This window comes from Centruroides sculpturatus, unplaced genomic scaffold (assembly GCF_000671375.1).
Source record: "Centruroides sculpturatus isolate CEXI.00-Female unplaced genomic scaffold, Cexi_2.0 scaffold92, whole genome shotgun sequence".
Classification (NCBI taxonomy): domain Eukaryota; kingdom Metazoa; phylum Arthropoda; class Arachnida; order Scorpiones; family Buthidae; genus Centruroides; species Centruroides sculpturatus.
In genome coordinates, this window is record NW_019384394.1 from 251,389 (window position 1) to 271,000 (window position 19,612).

The window sequence follows — 19,612 nt, forward strand, 5'->3', positions numbered from 1 at the left end:
GAAGTATTAATAAATTTAAGAATTTCTGGTTTAGAGACGTTTTTTGAAGTAGGATAGTTATATAATATTATTTTATTATAGTGATAGTCGTTAACCAAAGTATCCATTTTATATTGCATTAGATCTTTTTGAAGTTTTAAATTATCGATTTGCTGTTTCAAGTTGTCTATTTGATCTTCCATTCTTTGGAATTGTATTTTGTTTTCTCGTATTGTTTTGTATATTAAGTTCAGGTCTTGTTTTATTGATGTCATTTGTAAAGATAGTCTATCATTAGATTTATTGATTAATTCCAAGATTTTGCTCCATAGATCTGCTGTTAAGGTGTTGTTCAAATTTAACGGCGAGGATGAATAAAAGTCACTGCACTCACTTGGTAGCTTATGTAGATTTTGTGGCGTGGTATCCATATTAGTTCCATTTGAATCTGTCAGAAATTCTTGTATGCTATTTTCCACCATTGTGTTATAATCCGTTATCAGTTTCTTGTCAGTTGCGTTTGGTTGCATTCTTTTACTTTCGGTTTTCGTTTGGCTTAACGGAGGTTAACCACGTTTAACAGGGGAATGTTGAATAGTTATTAATCCTTGTGTCTAGTAATTTCTTATTAGTTTAGAACACTATTAATTAAGAAAACTGGAAAAAATTGCACAAGTTCCTTGTTACTTTCCGAAGTGTTAATAAAAAGTCACCAACATCGCTGCTGTCCAGATACACCCCTGTATATCCTAATATTTATAGTTTTGTTTGCATTAATGTTTTAGAAGTTCATATTCTTAGAATGTTTTGAACCATTTAAGACAAAAGATATTTAAATCTAGAAGATGAATCAACTCTGAGCATTTTCTACCATTAGTGATAGTAAAATCTGCAGAGCCAAAATACAGTAAAACCTCACTTTATGGCCACTTGAAATACGTAAGTTTTAATATAAATTAAAACTCCCATCTTGGTGGCCATTTTGTTTAAGAGTACAAGACAGAAGTGCCCTAAAGTGATATTTATCCCTGTTTGTGGCCAGCTAAACAGGAAAACTCCTATCCTCCTAAACTCAATGAGTAATTTAATGTGCTTTAAACAGAATTGAGCTTTTTTGCTATAGTTTTGGAACAGTTTTTGAGATTCTTTCTATAGATGATGATCAAATAAAATAAATCTTCATTTACACTTGACAAATTAAATTTATCAGAATTTAGTGAGAAGAATGTCAATTATATATTTATTCAATAATTTTATAGAAAATTTGATCATATTTTTTAAAAATATGACTATATAAATCAGCAATGATCATTTTATGTCATTGATACATCATTCACCAAAGAAAAATATTGATATGCTCCTGATATAAAAGCCAGTTTTAAATATATTATAGTACAGTGAATTTGTATAATGCAGGGGATATCTTCTGTGTTATACAAATTGCATGTTGTGTGTGAAATTTGAGACCTGATATCAAATTCACAGTTTATATATAACACATGTTGGTTCATATAACATGGTTCATATAACCCTGTACAATGCAGAACAATGCATTGTACAGGGGTTTACTTTATTTACATAAAATCTTTGTTATCATTTTATGAACATATTGATTCTATGGATACTAAACAATTCCATTTAGTATCCTATACTGTATATGCAAGTGTTTTATGAAAATTGTCGTTTTTGAATTTGTTTAATTTTAATTAAAAATTTTCTATCTCAGATGGCAGTACTCTACTGTATGAATATCTTCAGACTATGTTTTACATATCTTTAATCAGATTATAGTGTTTATCAGAATGTATAATTTTTCCAGGCATATGAAACACTTTTTGTTTGGGTGTTCTGTTAACTGTTTAGCAATTCTGTCTTTTGATATAAAGTAGAATAGCTTCTGATAAAATAGATCAGTATGTATGAATCTTATATCAAAATTAGCAGGACGACAATCTTTTTTAATCTAGCTCGATGCCAAGTTGAATAAACAAACAAATTATTAGTATTCTGTGTGTATTAATTTACTACTTTGTATTAATTAACTTACTAAGATAAATTATTTTATCTATTGTCAAAGTAGTAAATTATTACACACAGAATGTAGGTCATAATAAACTATTTTTTGTAACTAATTTTTAATATTAATAAATATAAACCACTTTGCAAAAACTATGCAAATAAATTTATAACTGAATAAAAATTATGAATAATATTTCTTACAGTTGCAATGTCCATTAAGTACACACTATTTTCTTGATAAGATAAGCACCACTTATTTGGTGTTAAAACTTCTTTTTCACCAGCTCCCCTCTTTCTTTTATGCAATGTATAAACACTTCTTTTAGGCACAGCTCTTGCTTTTGTTCCACCTGTTCTATTTATCACTTTATCCAATGGTACCAATAATTTTTTGATGATTTTTTTTCTTCAAAAAGTTTATTACTTTAACAACTATATTAATTGCTTGGATTTCCAAACTCAACAAGATCTTAACCTACTTGATCATAACCAACTGGTCATAATCTACAAGATCAGTATCTTATAGTTTTAATAAGACAAATTGAGTCAAATGAGAAACATGAAATAATTTCACTTTGAGAAACATTGACTTTTCTTTCCACTTAAATCTATGCTGACCAATTGCATGGCACACCTTCTTCCTCTGCAAATGGTTAGTAAACTAGTCCAATGCCTAAGGAGAGTGTCTTCCTGGTTTGGTTGGACTGTACAGCAGTTTGTAACAATATTTCATCGATAATAGTGATTAGTCATGTATTTTATACTACCTGGTTACTAGATCTTAATCTGTGTGATTTTTGTTGTGGGACATTTACAAAGTGTAATTTATTGAGGACATTTTGCAAATTTGGCAGCTTTGAAAGACAGTATCATACTACATGTGAGAAGCATCATAGAGGATCAGTTATGGTTGGCCATTGAATGCACTGTCTTTTATTTTCAGGTTTGCTTAATTAAATTCTGTACCATCAGAATTTTACCAATATGTTTACATTTTACATATTCAAATAAACAAGCACATATAATAATTCATTATTTAAATAAGTAGTAATCATAAACATATAATAAGAAAATATATACAGATTTTAAAAATCATGATTTTTCTATTATCAAGAATAATTTTTATTAAATATTTTTGTAGTTTTATTGAATATTCAGAATAATGAAAATTTTTAACTTGTAATACATTTTTAGTATGCTTTAACATTCTGATCATAAAATGTTTATATCAAGTTTGATATATATTTAATTTTACTAAAATATTTTTCTTGTTATATCCAGTATATTAAATATGCAGAAAGTTTCAGCTCTGAAGCAGTTCATGACATTTATAGGCGAGCATGTACAATACATTTACCAAGAAAACCAAATATTAACCTTGCTTGGGCAACCTATGAGGAACGTCAAGGTATGGCTGTAAATATTAAGCAACATGAATTCATCTTAACCTGCTGAATCCATTATTTATGCTTTGGTTTAGATTTTTATATAAAAATTTGGATTTGCTTTCAATGTTGGGATCTAGCCAAATCAGCTATCGAGTCTTGCTGTGCTCCATATTAAAATTTTCAGAAAAATGTGAATATCAAATATGTTTGCCAGGAAATAAATATTTTGCAATAGATTAAAAATAAAAATATTTTGCAATAGATTTTATTTCAGTTAATTAATTTATTAATAAATTTCAAATCTGCAATTAAGACTATATTAATTATAATTATTTTTATACTTTATTATTTGATTATACTGTAGCAAATATATTTGATATTTACATGTTGAAAGCAAATCTAAATATAACTTATAAGTTATATGTTTACTTATAAAACTTTATAAATTTTTAGTTTTTGTTCTAAATAATATATATATTTAATAAAATAAAACAATATTTTGATTGCATATTTTAATTATGAATTAGAATAATCATTGTAATATGTGTTTAATTATTCTTACTTTATAAAGGAGTGCAGATGATTGATTGTTTGAAAACTATTTATTTTATTTTTTATTATGATAATTTTTTTAAAAGTTTAAATTATTATTACAATATTGTTTAATAACAATTCATTAATTGTAAATTGAGAACTTTCATACCTATTCCAAATTAATACTTTCAAAACTTCTTTTAAAGAGTTCGAAAACATTAATTTTAATTCATTTAAAACAAAAATGAATTAATAAATGCTTTTTTTTTAGAAATACAAATGTTATAAAATTGATATTGAATTATCTTGTTCATTTTAATCAAAATTTTATATTGATAATAGAAATAAATCTTTTTTCATCATTTTATGTAAGTAATTGTTCTGAAAAATAGTCTCAGATTTTCAGGAATTATAATTAATCTTCAGATAGACTGTTTACTGACAAGTTTTATATTTGCGATTTTCAAAATAGTCTTGTTTAGTTTTCAGTTTGAATATAAGCTATCTTGTGATGAAAGCTGATTAAGTATTAATAAATCAGTTATACCAATATATCATAACTATCTTTAATTTTTTATTTTATGAAATGTGAAATCATTGTTGGCATAAGATACTATTAAAATGAGATAACTGAAACAAGTAATATTTAGTAGTGTAAATTTAACATTTTTTTCTTATTTATAAGAACTATGCATACTGTTTTAATTCAGATCATGATTTTCATATATTAATATATTATGAAAAATATGATTCCTGTAATCATTAGATATGTCATAAGACATTAAAAACTCATCACTTCTGCATCTGCTTATTCTTTATATAGATATGGTTTTTTGCTTTTCAATTTAATTCACAACATACCAATTATTTTTGGAAATAATATATTTCAATAAACACTCAGATTCTTTGAATACTTTGATGCAAACACCTTATGTTTCCGAGAAGTAATATTTATTATCCTACAAATGTTTTCTACCAGCTCCACAGGTCATCCTCAGGTATTTCTAAATTCTTGGAATGCTTCTTTGCATCAGTTCCAGGTTCAAACGTTTATGTGAAACAAAATTCAAATTTCTATATCTGTTCGAACAATTTGTTTAAATACAAAAATATAAATGATAAATAGAACTAAATAAAACTAATTAAATACATGAATCCAATTAATGTAAATAACAAAATAAGCCAAACTACACAAAGTAAATTAACATAAAATGCACTAAAAAAATATTACTTCTCAGAAACATAAGGTGTTTGTGTCAAAGGAAATAATATATTTTGTAAGCATTATTAATTCAAAGATATTTCAAAATTTTTTCTTTATTATGAAAGACAATTATGATATTGAATTTGTAATAAAAAAAGAACTTTCAATAGAACTTTTTTCAAAAATTTATAAATATCTTAAACTTAATAAAAAGGTTTTTTTATTTGTACAAAAACATGTAAAAATTTCAGCAACATATAGCATCTATTGTATTTTGAATTGCAATCCTAATATATAAAAGTTAGTACTTTTATAAAATTAAACATTTTTTAAAATCTTAGTTGTCAGTTTTATTGTCAGATTTTATTTTTTAATAATAGTTAATAGTTCTATCTGGGACAATTTTTAGAATATTCACTTATATGAATTATAGTAGCAAAATATTGGTTGAGTTTTATATTATGATTGTTTTAGTTGTGCAAAAACTTGTTAGTTGTGCAAAAACTTGACTGGAAATATTTTATTACTAAAAATGGCACTGCAGTTATAAAATATAATTCTGATTATCAAATAATTTGAAAAAAATTTCAGTGGTTTCTTATCAAATACTGATTTTTTAATTTTAAATATTGTTAGAAATGTAATTTAATATTACAAGTAATAGTCTCCTGACTACAATTTTTATTTAAATTGTTTTTATATTTGAAATAGCAAATAGTACTTAGGTAATTAAGTTTTGATCTTAAATGCAAAATTTTAATTTGAAAAAGCCATGTTTTTCAAAACAAAAACTTTGAAAATTTAATGTAAATTTTACATATAATTATAATGATTATATATATGTAGTGTATGAAAATTTGAACTTTATTAGTACTTTTGATTTTATCTGTTTAAATACATCATAACAACAAAATTGATTAATGTTATTTAGAAGAAAAGTTTTTCATAATATTCATTGTTTATAATAAATTCATGATCGACATTTAGAACTTTTAGATCAACATTTCTCATTTTTCTTTTTTTTATGATAGACTTCTGTTAATTGATTTTCTTACTAAAAACTAAATTTTATTTTGTAATGATGTAGAGAAACTTAAATACAGTAGAGCATCGATTATCCAACTCAATTAGGGACTCAGGTTGGTCAGATAACCGAAAATAATGAAAAAAATACATTATTAGTATAGTATATTAGGATATCCCATGTAATTAGTATATTAGTGTATCACTATTAACCAACTTCGCGTTGAATTTTCATCGATGTTTAGCCTAACAAATTTTTAAAAAATAATAATCGTCGCTATTCTATTGTTAAAAATTATTTTTAAATTATTTTATTGCTCACAAAACAAACAACCACTCGTAATTAGAAAATTAAGTCTCGTTTAAATACTGGCTGCCCTTTAATGGTTGAGCCATGTTGCCAGCTAAAACATGCAAAAATTTAACAAAAATAATATTAAAGTATCCAAGATATAGCCAAATATTGTAGCGCCACATCACTAGCGGACATTTGAAATTTGCCAACTAGAACAGTTAGTTAACCGATGTGACGGTTAATCGGGGGTCGGATAATCGATGCTCTACTGTATATTTGTAGTTGCACTGTAAACAGAGGTTTTGTGTGTAGCACACATATAGTCTATTGTCATTTATTGTCACAGTGTATTAGTGCTTAGGCATAATGTGTTAAATTTACTGTTACATTAAAAGGCACAATAACATTTTTTTATAAATAAAGTAGTCTTGAATCTTAAAAGAATATTTTATATTATAAGTTTCTAATGATTAATATTTCAACTTTTATGATGCAGATTTTTTTATTCAGGTATCAAGTTACATAGATATATCAGATTAATAATCAATTTATTGATTAAATTTCAAGAATATTTTTACAAAAGTCTTTTAATCAACTTTAAATACAGGTATACCTCATATGATAATTTTTTTAAAAGTTTAAATTATTATTACAATATTGTTTAATAACAATTCATTAATTGTAAATTGAGAACTTTCATACCTATTCCAAATTAATACTTTCAAAACTTCTTTTAAAGAGTTCGAAAACATTAATTTTAATTCATTTAAAACAAAAATGAATTAATAAATGCTTTTTTTTTAGAAATACAAATGTTATAAAATTGATATTGAATTATCTTGTTCATTTTAATCAAAATTTTATATTGATAATAGAAATAAATCTTTTTTCATCATTTTATGTAAGTAATTGTTCTGAAAAATAGTCTCAGATTTTCAGGAATTATAATTAATCTTCAGATAGACTGTTTACTGACAAGTTTTATATTTGCGATTTTCAAAATAGTCTTGTTTAGTTTTCAGTTTGAATATAAGCTATCTTGTGATGAAAGCTGATTAAGTATTAATAAATCAGTTATACCAATATATCATAACTATCTTTAATTTTTTATTTTATGAAATGTGAAATCATTGTTGGCATAAGATACTATTAAAATGAGATAACTGAAACAAGTAATATTTAGTAGTGTAAATTTAACATTTTTTTCTTATTTATAAGAACTATGCATACTGTTTTAATTCAGATCATGATTTTCATATATTAATATATTATGAAAAATATGATTCCTGTAATCATTAGATATGTCATAAGACATTAAAAACTCATCACTTCTGCATCTGCTTATTCTTTATATAGATATGGTTTTTTGCTTTTCAATTTAATTCACAACATACCAATTATTTTTGGAAATAATATATTTCAATAAACACTCAGATTCTTTGAATACTTTGATGCAAACACCTTATGTTTCCGAGAAGTAATATTTATTATCCTACAAATGTTTTCTACCAGCTTCACAGGTCATCCTCAGGTATTTCTAAATTCTTGGAATGCTTCTTTGCATCAGTTCCAGGTTCAAACGTTTATGTGAAACAAAATTCAAATTTCTATATCTGTTCGAACAATTTGTTTAAATACAAAAATATAAATGATAAATAGAACTAAATAAAACTAATTAAATACATGAATCCAATTAATGTAAATAACAAAATAAGCCAAACTACACAAAGTAAATTAACATAAAATGCACTAAAAAAATATTACTTCTCAGAAACATAAGGTGTTTGTGTCAAAGGAAATAATATATTTTGTAAGCATTATTAATTCAAAGATATTTCAAAATTTTTTCTTTATTATGAAAGACAATTATGATATTGAATTTGTAATAAAAAAAGAACTTTCAATAGAACTTTTTTCAAAAATTTATAAATATCTTAAACTTAATAAAAAGGTTTTTTTATTTGTACAAAAACATGTAAAAATTTCAGCAACATATAGCATCTATTGTATTTTGAATTGCAATCCTAATATATAAAAGTGAGTACTTTTATAAAATTAAACATTTTTTAAAATCTTAGTTGTCAGTTTTATTGTCAGATTTTATTTTTTAATAATAGTTAATAGTTCTATCTGGGACAATTTTTAGAATATTCACTTATATGAATTATAGTAGCAAAATATTGGTTGAGTTTTATATTATGATTGTTTTAGTTGTGCAAAAACTTGACTGGAAATATTTTATTACTAAAAATGGCACTGCAGTTATAAAATATAATTCTGATTATCAAATAATTTGAAAAAAATTTCAGTGGTTTCTTATCAAATACTGATTTTTTAATTTTAAATATTGTTAGAAATGTAATTTAATATTACAAGTAACAGTCTCCTGACTACAATTTTTATTTAAATTGTTTTTATATTTGAAATAGCAAATAGTACTTAGGTAATTAAGTTTTGATCTTAAATGCAAAATTTTAATTTGAAAAAGCCATGTTTTTCAAAACAAAAACTTTGAAAATTTAATGTAAATTTTACATATAATTATAATGATTATATATATGTAGTGTATGAAAATTTGAACTTTATTAGTACTTTTTATTTTATCTGTTTAAATACATCATAACAACAAAATTGATTAATGTTATTTAGAAGAAAAGTTTTTCATAATATTCATTGTTTATAATAAATTCATGATCGACATTTAGAACTTTTAGATCAACATTTCTCATTTTTCTTTTTTNATTTTATTAAATTTTCTCCTATTTTATTGGTTGTTTTATCTTTAGATCTTCTGACCTCTTGAATTAAAAGATTTTGACCTCTATAATATGAATCTGTTAATTCTGCTATGCGTGCGTTGAAGTCTCCCAGTAAAAGTATATTCGGAGTAATATTTTGCCAGCAATCTATTGGTTTGAATATTTTATTTAGTTTTGATAGGTTATTGGGTGGAATATAAATAATCATTAATATTATTTGTTTGTAGTCTTTATTACTTAATAACAGTTTATTCATTGCAATTAGAAGAAGAATATAGTTATCTGACTTTTCAATATGTTGTATTTTACAAATATGTTTTTTTATAAGTATACATAGTCCTCCACTTGGGTATCCGGGTTCGGCAGATTTTTGAGCTGGAACTGATATTGTAATATAGTTGTTTAAGAAGTTTGAGTTGTAAGATGATTCAGATATAATCCAAGTTTCTGTAATTCCAATTATGTCTGGGTCGTATTTCTGTTGAAAGATATTTAGTGAAGGAATTTTAACATAACGGTTTTGTTGTTTTAGATCGTAGTAAATTGGTAGTAATTGTTTCCTTCTTTTTTGTGACTCGTTAGTGAGATATGGTGCGATTTGCAGATTTTCCCAATTTTTCAATAGTTTTTGTTGCTTCTTTGATATGACCATATTAAAAACTTGGTCTCGGATCTGTTTTTTATTGAAGGATACTCTAATAACTGGGTTAGTTAATTTATTTATTTGAGTTATTTCTAAGATTTTGTCTTAAGATATGTTGTTTAGGTCCAATGAAGTATTAATAACTTTAAGAATTTCTGGTTTAGAGACNATAAAATGTTTATATCAAGTTTGATATATATTTAATTTTACTAAAATATTTTTCTTGTTATATCCAGTATATTAAATATGCAGAAAGTTTCAGCTCTGAAGCAGTTCATGACATTTATAGGCGAGCATGTACAATACATTTACCAAGAAAACCAAATATTAACCTTGCTTGGGCAACCTATGAGGAACGTCAAGGTATGGCTGTAAATATTAAGCAACATGAATTCATCTTAACCTGCTGAATCCATTATTTATGCTTTGGTTTAGATTTTTATATAAAAATTTGGATTTGCTTTCAATGTTGGGATCTAGCCAAATCAGCTATCGAGTCTTGCTGTGCTCCATATTAAAATTTTCAGAAAAATGTGGGTATCAAATATTATTAATAACTTTAAAAATTTCTGGTTTAGAGACATTTTTTGAAGTGGGATAGTTATATAATATTATTTTATTATAGTGATAATCGTTAACCAAAGTATCCATTTTATATTGCATTAGATCTTTTTGAAGTTTTAAATTATCGATTTGCTGTTTCAAGTTGTCTATTTGATCTTCCATTCTTTGGAATTGTATTTTGTTTTCTCGTATTGTTTTGTATATTAAGTTCAGGTCTTGTTTTATTGATGTCATTTGTAAAGATAGTCTATCATTAGATTTATTGATTAATTCCAAGATTTTGCTCCATAGATCTGCTGTTAAGGTGTTGTTCAAATTTAACGGCGAGGATGAATAAAAGTCACTGCACTCACTTGGTAGCTTATGTAGATTTTGTGGCGTGGTATCCATATTAGTTCCATTTGAATCTGTCAGAAATTCTTGTATGCTATTTTCCACCATTGTGTTATAATCCGTTATCAGTTTCTTGTCAGTTGCGTTTGGTTGCATTCTTTTACTTTCGGTTTTCGTTTGGCTTAACGGAGGTTAACCACGTTTAACAGGGGAATGTTGAATAGTTATTAATCCTTGTGTCTAGTAATTTCTTATTAGTTTAGAACACTATTAATTAAGAAAACTGGAAAAAATTGCACAAGTTCCTTGTTACTTTCCGAAGTGTTAATAAAAAGTCACCAACATCGCTGCTGTCCAGATACACCCCTGTATATCCTAATATTTATAGTTTTGTTTGCATTAATGTTTTAGAAGTTCATATTCTTAGAATGTTTTGAACCATTTAAGACAAAAGATATTTAAATCTAGAAGATGAATCAACTCTGAGCATTTTCTACCATTAGTGATAGTAAAATCTGCAGAGCCAAAATACAGTAAAACCTCACTTTATGGCCACTTGAAATACGTAAGTTTTAATATAAATTAAAACTCCCATCTTGGTGGCCATTTTGTTTAAGAGTACAAGACAGAAGTGCCCTAAAGTGATATTTATCCCTGTTTGTGGCCAGCTAAACAGGAAAACTCCTATCCTCCTAAACTCAATGAGTAATTTAATGTGCTTTAAACAGAATTGAGCTTTTTTGCTATAGTTTTGGAACAGTTTTTGAGATTCTTTCTATAGATGATGATCAAATAAAATAAATCTTCATTTACACTTGACAAATTAAATTTATCAGAATTTAGTGAGAAGAATGTCAATTATATATTTATTCAATAATTTTATAGAAAATTTGATCATATTTTTTAAAAATATGACTATATAAATCAGCAATGATCATTTTATGTCATTGATACATCATTCACCAAAGAAAAATATTGATATGCTCCTGATATAAAAGCCAGTTTTAAATATATTATAGTACAGTGAATTTGTATAATGCAGGGGATATCTTCTGTGTTATACAAATTGCATGTTGTGTGTGAAATTTGAGACCTGATATCAAATTCACAGTTTATATATAACACATGTTGGTTCATATAACATGGTTCATATAACCCTGTACAATGCAGAACAATGCATTGTACAGGGGTTTACTTTATTTACATAAAATCTTTGTTATCATTTTATGAACATATTGATTCTATGGATACTAAACAATTCCATTTAGTATCCTATACTGTATATGCAAGTGTTTTATGAAAATTGTCGTTTTTGAATTTGTTTAATTTTAATTAAAAATTTTCTATCTCAGATGGCAGTACTCTACTGTATGAATATCTTCAGACTATGTTTTACATATCTTTAATCAGATTATAGTGTTTATCAGAATGTATAATTTTTCCAGGCATATGAAACACTTTTTGTTTGGGTGTTCTGTTAACTGTTTAGCAATTCTGTCTTTTGATATAAAGTAGAATAGCTTCTGATAAAATAGATCAGTATGTATGAATCTTATATCAAAATTAGCAGGACGACAATCTTTTTTAATCTAGCTCGATGCCAAGTTGAATAAACAAACAAATTATTAGTATTCTGTGTGTATTAATTTACTACTTTGTATTAATTAACTTACTAAGATAAATTATTTTATCTATTGTCAAAGTAGTAAATTATTACACACAGAATGTAGGTCATAATAAACTATTTTTTGTAACTAATTTTTAATATTAATAAATATAAACCACTTTGCAAAAACTATGCAAATAAATTTATAACTGAATAAAAATTATGAATAATATTTCTTACAGTTGCAATGTCCATTAAGTACACACTATTTTCTTGATAAGATAAGCACCACTTATTTGGTGTTAAAACTTCTTTTTCACCAGCTCCCCTCTTTCTTTTATGCAATGTATAAACACTTCTTTTAGGCACAGCTCTTGCTTTTGTTCCAACTGTTCTATTTATCACTTTATCCAATGGTACCAATAATTTTTTGATGATTTTTTTTCTTCAAAAAGTTTCTTACTTTAACAACTATATTAATTGCTTGGATTTCCAAACTCAACAAGATCTTAACCTACTTGATCATAACCAACTGGTCATAATCTACAAGATCAGTATCTTATAGTTTTAATAAGACAAATTGAGTCAAATGAGAAACATGAAATAATTTCACTTTGAGAAACATTGACTTTTCTTTCCACTTAAATCTATGCTGACCAATTGCATGGCACACCTTCTTCCTCTGCAAATGGTTAGTAAACTAGTCCAATGCCTAAGGAGAGTGTCTTCCTGGTTTGGTTGGACTGTACAGCAGTTTGTAACAATATTTCATCGATAATAGTGATTAGTCATGTATTTTATACTACCTGGTTACTAGATCTTAATCTGTGTGATTTTTGTTGTGGGACATTTACAAAGTGTAATTTATTGAGGACATTTTGCAAATTTGGCAGCTTTGAAAGACAGTATCATACTACATGTGAGAAGCATCATAGAGGATCAGTTATGGTTGGCCATTGAATGCACTGTCTTTTATTTTCAGGTTTGCTTAATTAAATTCTGTACCATCAGAATTTTACCAATATGTTTACATTTTACATATTCAAATAAACAAGCACATATAATAATTCATTATTTAAATAAGTAGTAATCATAAACATATAATAAGAAAATATATACAGATTTTAAAAATCATGATTTTTCTATTATCAAGAATAATTTTTATTTTTGTAGTTTTATTGAATATTCAGAATAATGAAAATTTTTAACTTGTAATACATTTTTAGTATGCTTTAACATTCTGATCATAAAATGTTTATATCAAGTTTGATATATATTTAATTTTACTAAAATATTTTTCTTGTTATATCCAGTATATTAAATATGCAGAAAGTTTCAGCTCTGAAGCAGTTCATGACATTTATAGGCGAGCATGTACAATACATTTACCAAGAAAACCAAATATTAACCTTGCTTGGGCAACCTATGAGGAACGTCAAGGTATGGCTGTAAATATTAAGCAACATGAATTCATCTTAACCTGCTGAATCCATTATTTATGCTTTGGTTTAGATTTTTATATAAAAATTTGGATTTGCTTTCAATGTTGGGATCTAGCCAAATCAGCTATCGAGTCTTGCTGTGCTCCATATTAAAATTTTCAGAAAAATGTGAATATCAAATATGTTTGCCAGGAAATAAATATTTTGCAATAGATTAAAAATAAAAATATTTTGCAATAGATTTTATTTCAGTTAATTAATTTATTAATAAATTTCAAATCTGCAATTAAGACTATATTAATTATAATTATTTTTATACTTTATTATTTGATTATACTGTAGCAAATATATTTGATATTTACATGTTGAAAGCAAATCTAAATATAACTTATAAGTTATATGTTTACTTATAAAACTTTATAAATTTTTAGTTTTTGTTCTAAATAATATATATATTTAATAAAATAAAACAATATTTTGATTGCATATTTTAATTATGAATTAGAATAATCATTGTAATATGTGTTTAATTATTCTTACTTTATAAAGGAGTGCAGATGATTGATTGTTTGAAAACTATTTATTTTATTTTTTATTATGATAATTTTTTTAAAAGTTTAAATTATTATTACAATATTGTTTAATAACAATTCATTAATTGTAAATTGAGAACTTTCATACCTATTCCAAATTAATACTTTCAAAACTTCTTTTAAAGAGTTCGAAAACATTAATTTTAATTCATTTAAAACAAAAATGAATTAATAAATGCTTTTTTTTTAGAAATACAAATGTTATAAAATTGATATTGAATTATCTTGTTCATTTTAATCAAAATTTTATATTGATAATAGAAATAAATCTTTTTTCATCATTTTATGTAAGTAATTGTTCTGAAAAATAGTCTCAGATTTTCAGGAATTATAATTAATCTTCAGATAGACTGTTTACTGACAAGTTTTATATTTGCGATTTTCAAAATAGTCTTGTTTAGTTTTCAGTTTGAATATAAGCTATCTTGTGATGAAAGCTGATTAAGTATTAATAAATCAGTTATACCAATATATCATAACTATCTTTAATTTTTTATTTTATGAAATGTGAAATCATTGTTGGCATAAGATACTATTAAAATGAGATAACTGAAACAAGTAATATTTAGTAGTGTAAATTTAACATTTTTTTCTTATTTATAAGAACTATGCATACTGTTTTAATTCAGATCATGATTTTCATATATTAATATATTATGAAAAATATGATTCCTGTAATCATTAGATATGTCATAAGACATTAAAAACTCATCACTTCTGCATCTGCTTATTCTTTATATAGATATGGTTTTTTGCTTTTCAATTTAATTCACAACATACCAATTATTTTTGGAAATAATATATTTCAATAAACACTCAGATTCTTTGAATACTTTGATGCAAACACCTTATGTTTCCGAGAAGTAANGATATATCAGATTAATAATCAATTTATTGATTAAATTTCAAGAATATTTTTACAAAAGTCTTTTAATCAACTTTAAATACAGGTATACCTCATATAACACAGTAATTATGTTCTGAAAAAGTGTCGTGTTATGTGAATCTGTGCTATATGAAATAAGGGACTAATAAAAAACATGGAGTTAAGTTCCAAAAGTTAACAAAAGTATACCATTCTTTTTTGTTACTAAGAAAAATGTGTTTTTTAAAGCAATCAATAATATATTTCCAATCAATAATTAACTAACAATTACAATTAAAATTAACATTTTTTTATTTTTACCATAAAAATTTTTTATGTATGATAAAATACAAATAAAAAAGTGCTACTAATCAAAAAATTGTTCTAGTAGTTTGCATTTGTTCAATTGAGGACTGAGTGAATTTTTTCCAGAATGTGTGTTCAAATACCAAATTGTTTGAGTTGGGAACAATTCGTGTACTGAGACATTGCCATATTTCATTCGTCATTTTTACGAATAATTATTTACCCATGGTTAAAAAAAGGTTAATAACACTTATCTGAAACTGTTTAAATAAACTTTACTAAATACAAAGATTAAACTAAAAAAACAAAACAGTGACAGTCTTTTAGCCATTAAGACAATGGCTAAAATCTGAAAGCAGTGACAACACCTGGTTGATAGGAAAGCTAGAACAATGAAGAAATAAAATTGCACTATCAGTTTTAATTTAACCTGATGAAAGGCATAAAACAAATTGAAAATTTCAATATTTCATGGGCAAATTTGAGATAACATATATGCTTAATTGAATAAAAAAAAAATAATGAATAAAGGAGTGTGCACTTAAAAGGTATGAAATGTTGTATGGAGGATTTTCCAAATTCTTGAACAGTGTTAGAACAAAACTGGAAACCATATTGTATGGGAGATTTCCCCAATTTTCCAACTGTGTTAGAGTGAAACCATGTTGTAGAACTGCTTTGTTGTATGAGGTATATCTTTACAAATATTATGTTTATTTTTTATACAATTTTAAGAAACATATAAAGTTTTTTTTTGATAGAATACATATATAGTTTTGAGAGTAAAAAATAATTGTGTGCCTTTACATTAAGTTTACTGATTTTGCTATGCTATATCAACTTTTGCCCAGTGCATACAAAGTTAAATTTTAATAGACTAACAGCTTGATTTTGCATATAACAACAAATATAGTTGAATCATACAAATATTTTTATCAATTTTAATATTTGATTATTTGTACTTGAACTTGTGTAGTTATTGTTTGTTTATTTTATTGGCATGGATAACTTATTTTTAAATTGTTTTCACTCAGACAAAAGTGTTAGCATTGAAGTTGAAATTATATACATCTCAACATTTTGAATTACAGCTAAGTTATAATTACTATATTTTAATTAGTGATATTAATAAATTAACTATTATGTTTTCTTCTTCTTAGAATTGATATTTATACCTTTTAGGATCTGTTATAAAAAATTTTAAGTCATATATGTTTGTGCACATACAGTCACTCAAAAAATAAAATTTAATATTAAAAAATTAAATATTTTAAACTTTGTATGCAATTTGGAAATTTTAGAAGAGATTAATTTTTCAGTGTTATGTTTTGGTTTATATTTTGGAATGGTAAGTGTCAGTTTGTTTTTTGGTAATCATAATAAGTTAACAAATAAACCAATATTAAAATATCATTAACTTGAATTCTAAATAATATCTGACAATACTTTTTCTCTTAATGTTTTATGATTACATATTGCAAATACAGCTGCTTCATTTGTTTTAATATTTAAAAATTTGTACATAAATTTTGACAACTTTTATTTTAGAAAAATTTAATAACAAAAGTCATTACAATGCACTAATAGATAATGTCTTAATTTTTAGTTATAGGAAAAAAGGAATATACTGTATATTAAAGCTATAATTATCTTTATTAAATAATGAACTGGATATTAAAAGATATTTGAAAATTTTATAATTATGGCAAAAACTTGTTTAGTATATAATGATTTTGGAATTTTAATCTAGTAGTATTTTTATTTAATTGGCATCTGTTGTGTCATAAGAATCAATTAAATAATTCAAGCATTTGCAAATTACTATAAGTAAATAATTTAAATTTGTCTAATTAAAGTATATTCAATAATTCAATGCAAGTTGAGACTAAAAATAGAATTGGTCTACTGTATCCTGTAATAGATTAATGATTTATTAATTTAACTAATTTTTGATTTTGTACAAAAATTTAGTATACAAAACAAATTAAATCCATTTTCATTTCATTTTGAATTATTTTTACACTTTGAAGTAGAAGCATGCTTTTGGTGTTTGAAACAAAATTCTGGTAAGTGAAATTTACAGAAATACAGGGAATGAAAGGTAAGTGTTTAGTTTAAAATAAATTCAGCTACATCTATTTAAAAAGTCCAATTTACCACAGATTGTACTTGTTTCATTATAATTTTTGCACTAGTTTGAGTTTTTTTTTTTAATATAGTTATTTAGATTATTGAGAAATAAATTTATTTCTCAATTAACTAAATAGTACTGTTGTTTAAGTAATAAGTATAAAACTGATTAATATCAGTTTAATATTTACTACTCAAACACGTGTGTAAAGGAAAAAGTTTTATTTGAATCACTTAAATAATTTTTCATTCATATTTGAAATTTTTGATAATTGAAATAAAAGCAAAGAATAGATTTGAGAAACAATGGATAAACTATAAATCCTTAAATACGTCATAAATACTTTAAAAAATTTTTGCATTGTGTAGCATGAGTGTTGCATGTACATAAAAAAATTGATATTTTATCTGTTAAAGCAATAGTTCAAATGCTTAGCATCAAAATTTTTGAATAAACAAGTATTTATACAAAAACATTTTTTTTTAATATTTTGGTTAACATTTGAAGTTTATAGTAGATAATTTGATTAGTATAGAGCTATATTTTAATTAATACCCAATTGGCATGTTAGTCATAATTATTAGAATATATTGGTCAAACATTCATAATAATTATTCAAATTATGAGAATGTTTGAAGACATCTATCAGTGTTCTGTCATACATCTCAACCTTCATTACCTGATTATTTATTTGTAATTTGTCTATTACCTAATTCTTTTTAATTATTTGTATAAATTGATAGGTGTTTTATCATTTCTCATTTCATCAAATAGTTTTTTCATTATATAATTTTTGATAATGTTGAAAATATATGTTTTTAAATGGTCTGTAACTAAACAATGCATTAAGTAAAATATGTTTGAAATATCTTTTTTAACATGATTCTGCTGAAAAATTGAAATTGCTAGATGCTAGTAATGAATGGGCATTGTGTCTTCAAGCTTCATTTTTCCATTTTACCAAGACAGCCATGAAATTTGCTTTCATTTGTATATATTGTGCATCAAATGTCAATGAACTATGGGTATAGAAATTTAGAAATTTTTGAATTAGCACTTCTGGAAACAGAATATTTTCAGGATTGATGGAACATTGCTGTATGCTTAATTTACCAAAACCACAAGGTGGTTTCATGGAGAAATGCATATACAATATTGCTGGAGAGGAACAGAAAGCAGAGAGATCATATACACAGTTGAAAGACAATCAGCATAAAATAGTGGATGAAGTACTTCAGCTTATAAACAAAAGAAAAAATGGTGTTTTCTTTATTGATGATGTTGAGCTATTGGAAAAACATTTTAACAGGACATTATATCAAATTATCAGAAAAGATTGTATGGTTGATGTTGTAGTTCAAGTATTGGATAACTACACATTAGAGAGGTTGAGGCGCACGTTTTAAACGTGTACGTGTGACGTTCGGCGCCGCTTTCCCGTAAGCATAAAAGTTTGACGATGGTGTTTGAAATGTCGAGCGTGATTCCACCGACTATCCAAACACCATTGTCAAACTTTTAGGCTTATGGGAAAGCGGCGTCGAATGTCACGCGTACACGTTTACACGTTTAAAACGTGTGCCTCAACCTCTCTATTCTTTATTTAAAACATCAGTATCTAGAATTTGAGAAAATTCAGAAGCAGATATTTTTTGTAAAGCATCACTCATAATATGGGATGAGATATCCATGGTACCCAACGAAGCATTGACAGTGTGTGATAAACTGTTGTAAGATATTATGAACAACAATATACCATTTTGGTGGAAAAGTTATTGTTTTTGGAGGTGATTTTTGACAGATTCTTCCTGTTGTTAGGCAGGATAGTTGTCTACACATTGTTGAATCCTGTGTAAAGGGCAATAAGCTTTGAAATATTGTTAAAACTAGGAAACTTGCTTAAAATATATGAGCAGCAGATTACAGTT

The 19,612-nt window shown here is 25.2% G+C and overlaps 1 protein-coding gene across 1 annotated transcript in view; it reads left to right on the forward strand.

The window, feature by feature from the left end:
- LOC111618319 (pre-mRNA-processing factor 39-like) overlaps positions 1 to 19,612 on the forward strand; it is a 113,002-nt gene that overhangs the window by 73,921 nt on the left and 19,469 nt on the right. The window contains exon 11 of the mRNA XM_023359819.1: positions 3,280 to 3,406. Within this exon, the coding sequence (XP_023215587.1) occupies positions 3,280 to 3,406 (127 nt within the window). The remainder of the gene's footprint in view (positions 1 to 3,279; positions 3,407 to 19,612) is intronic.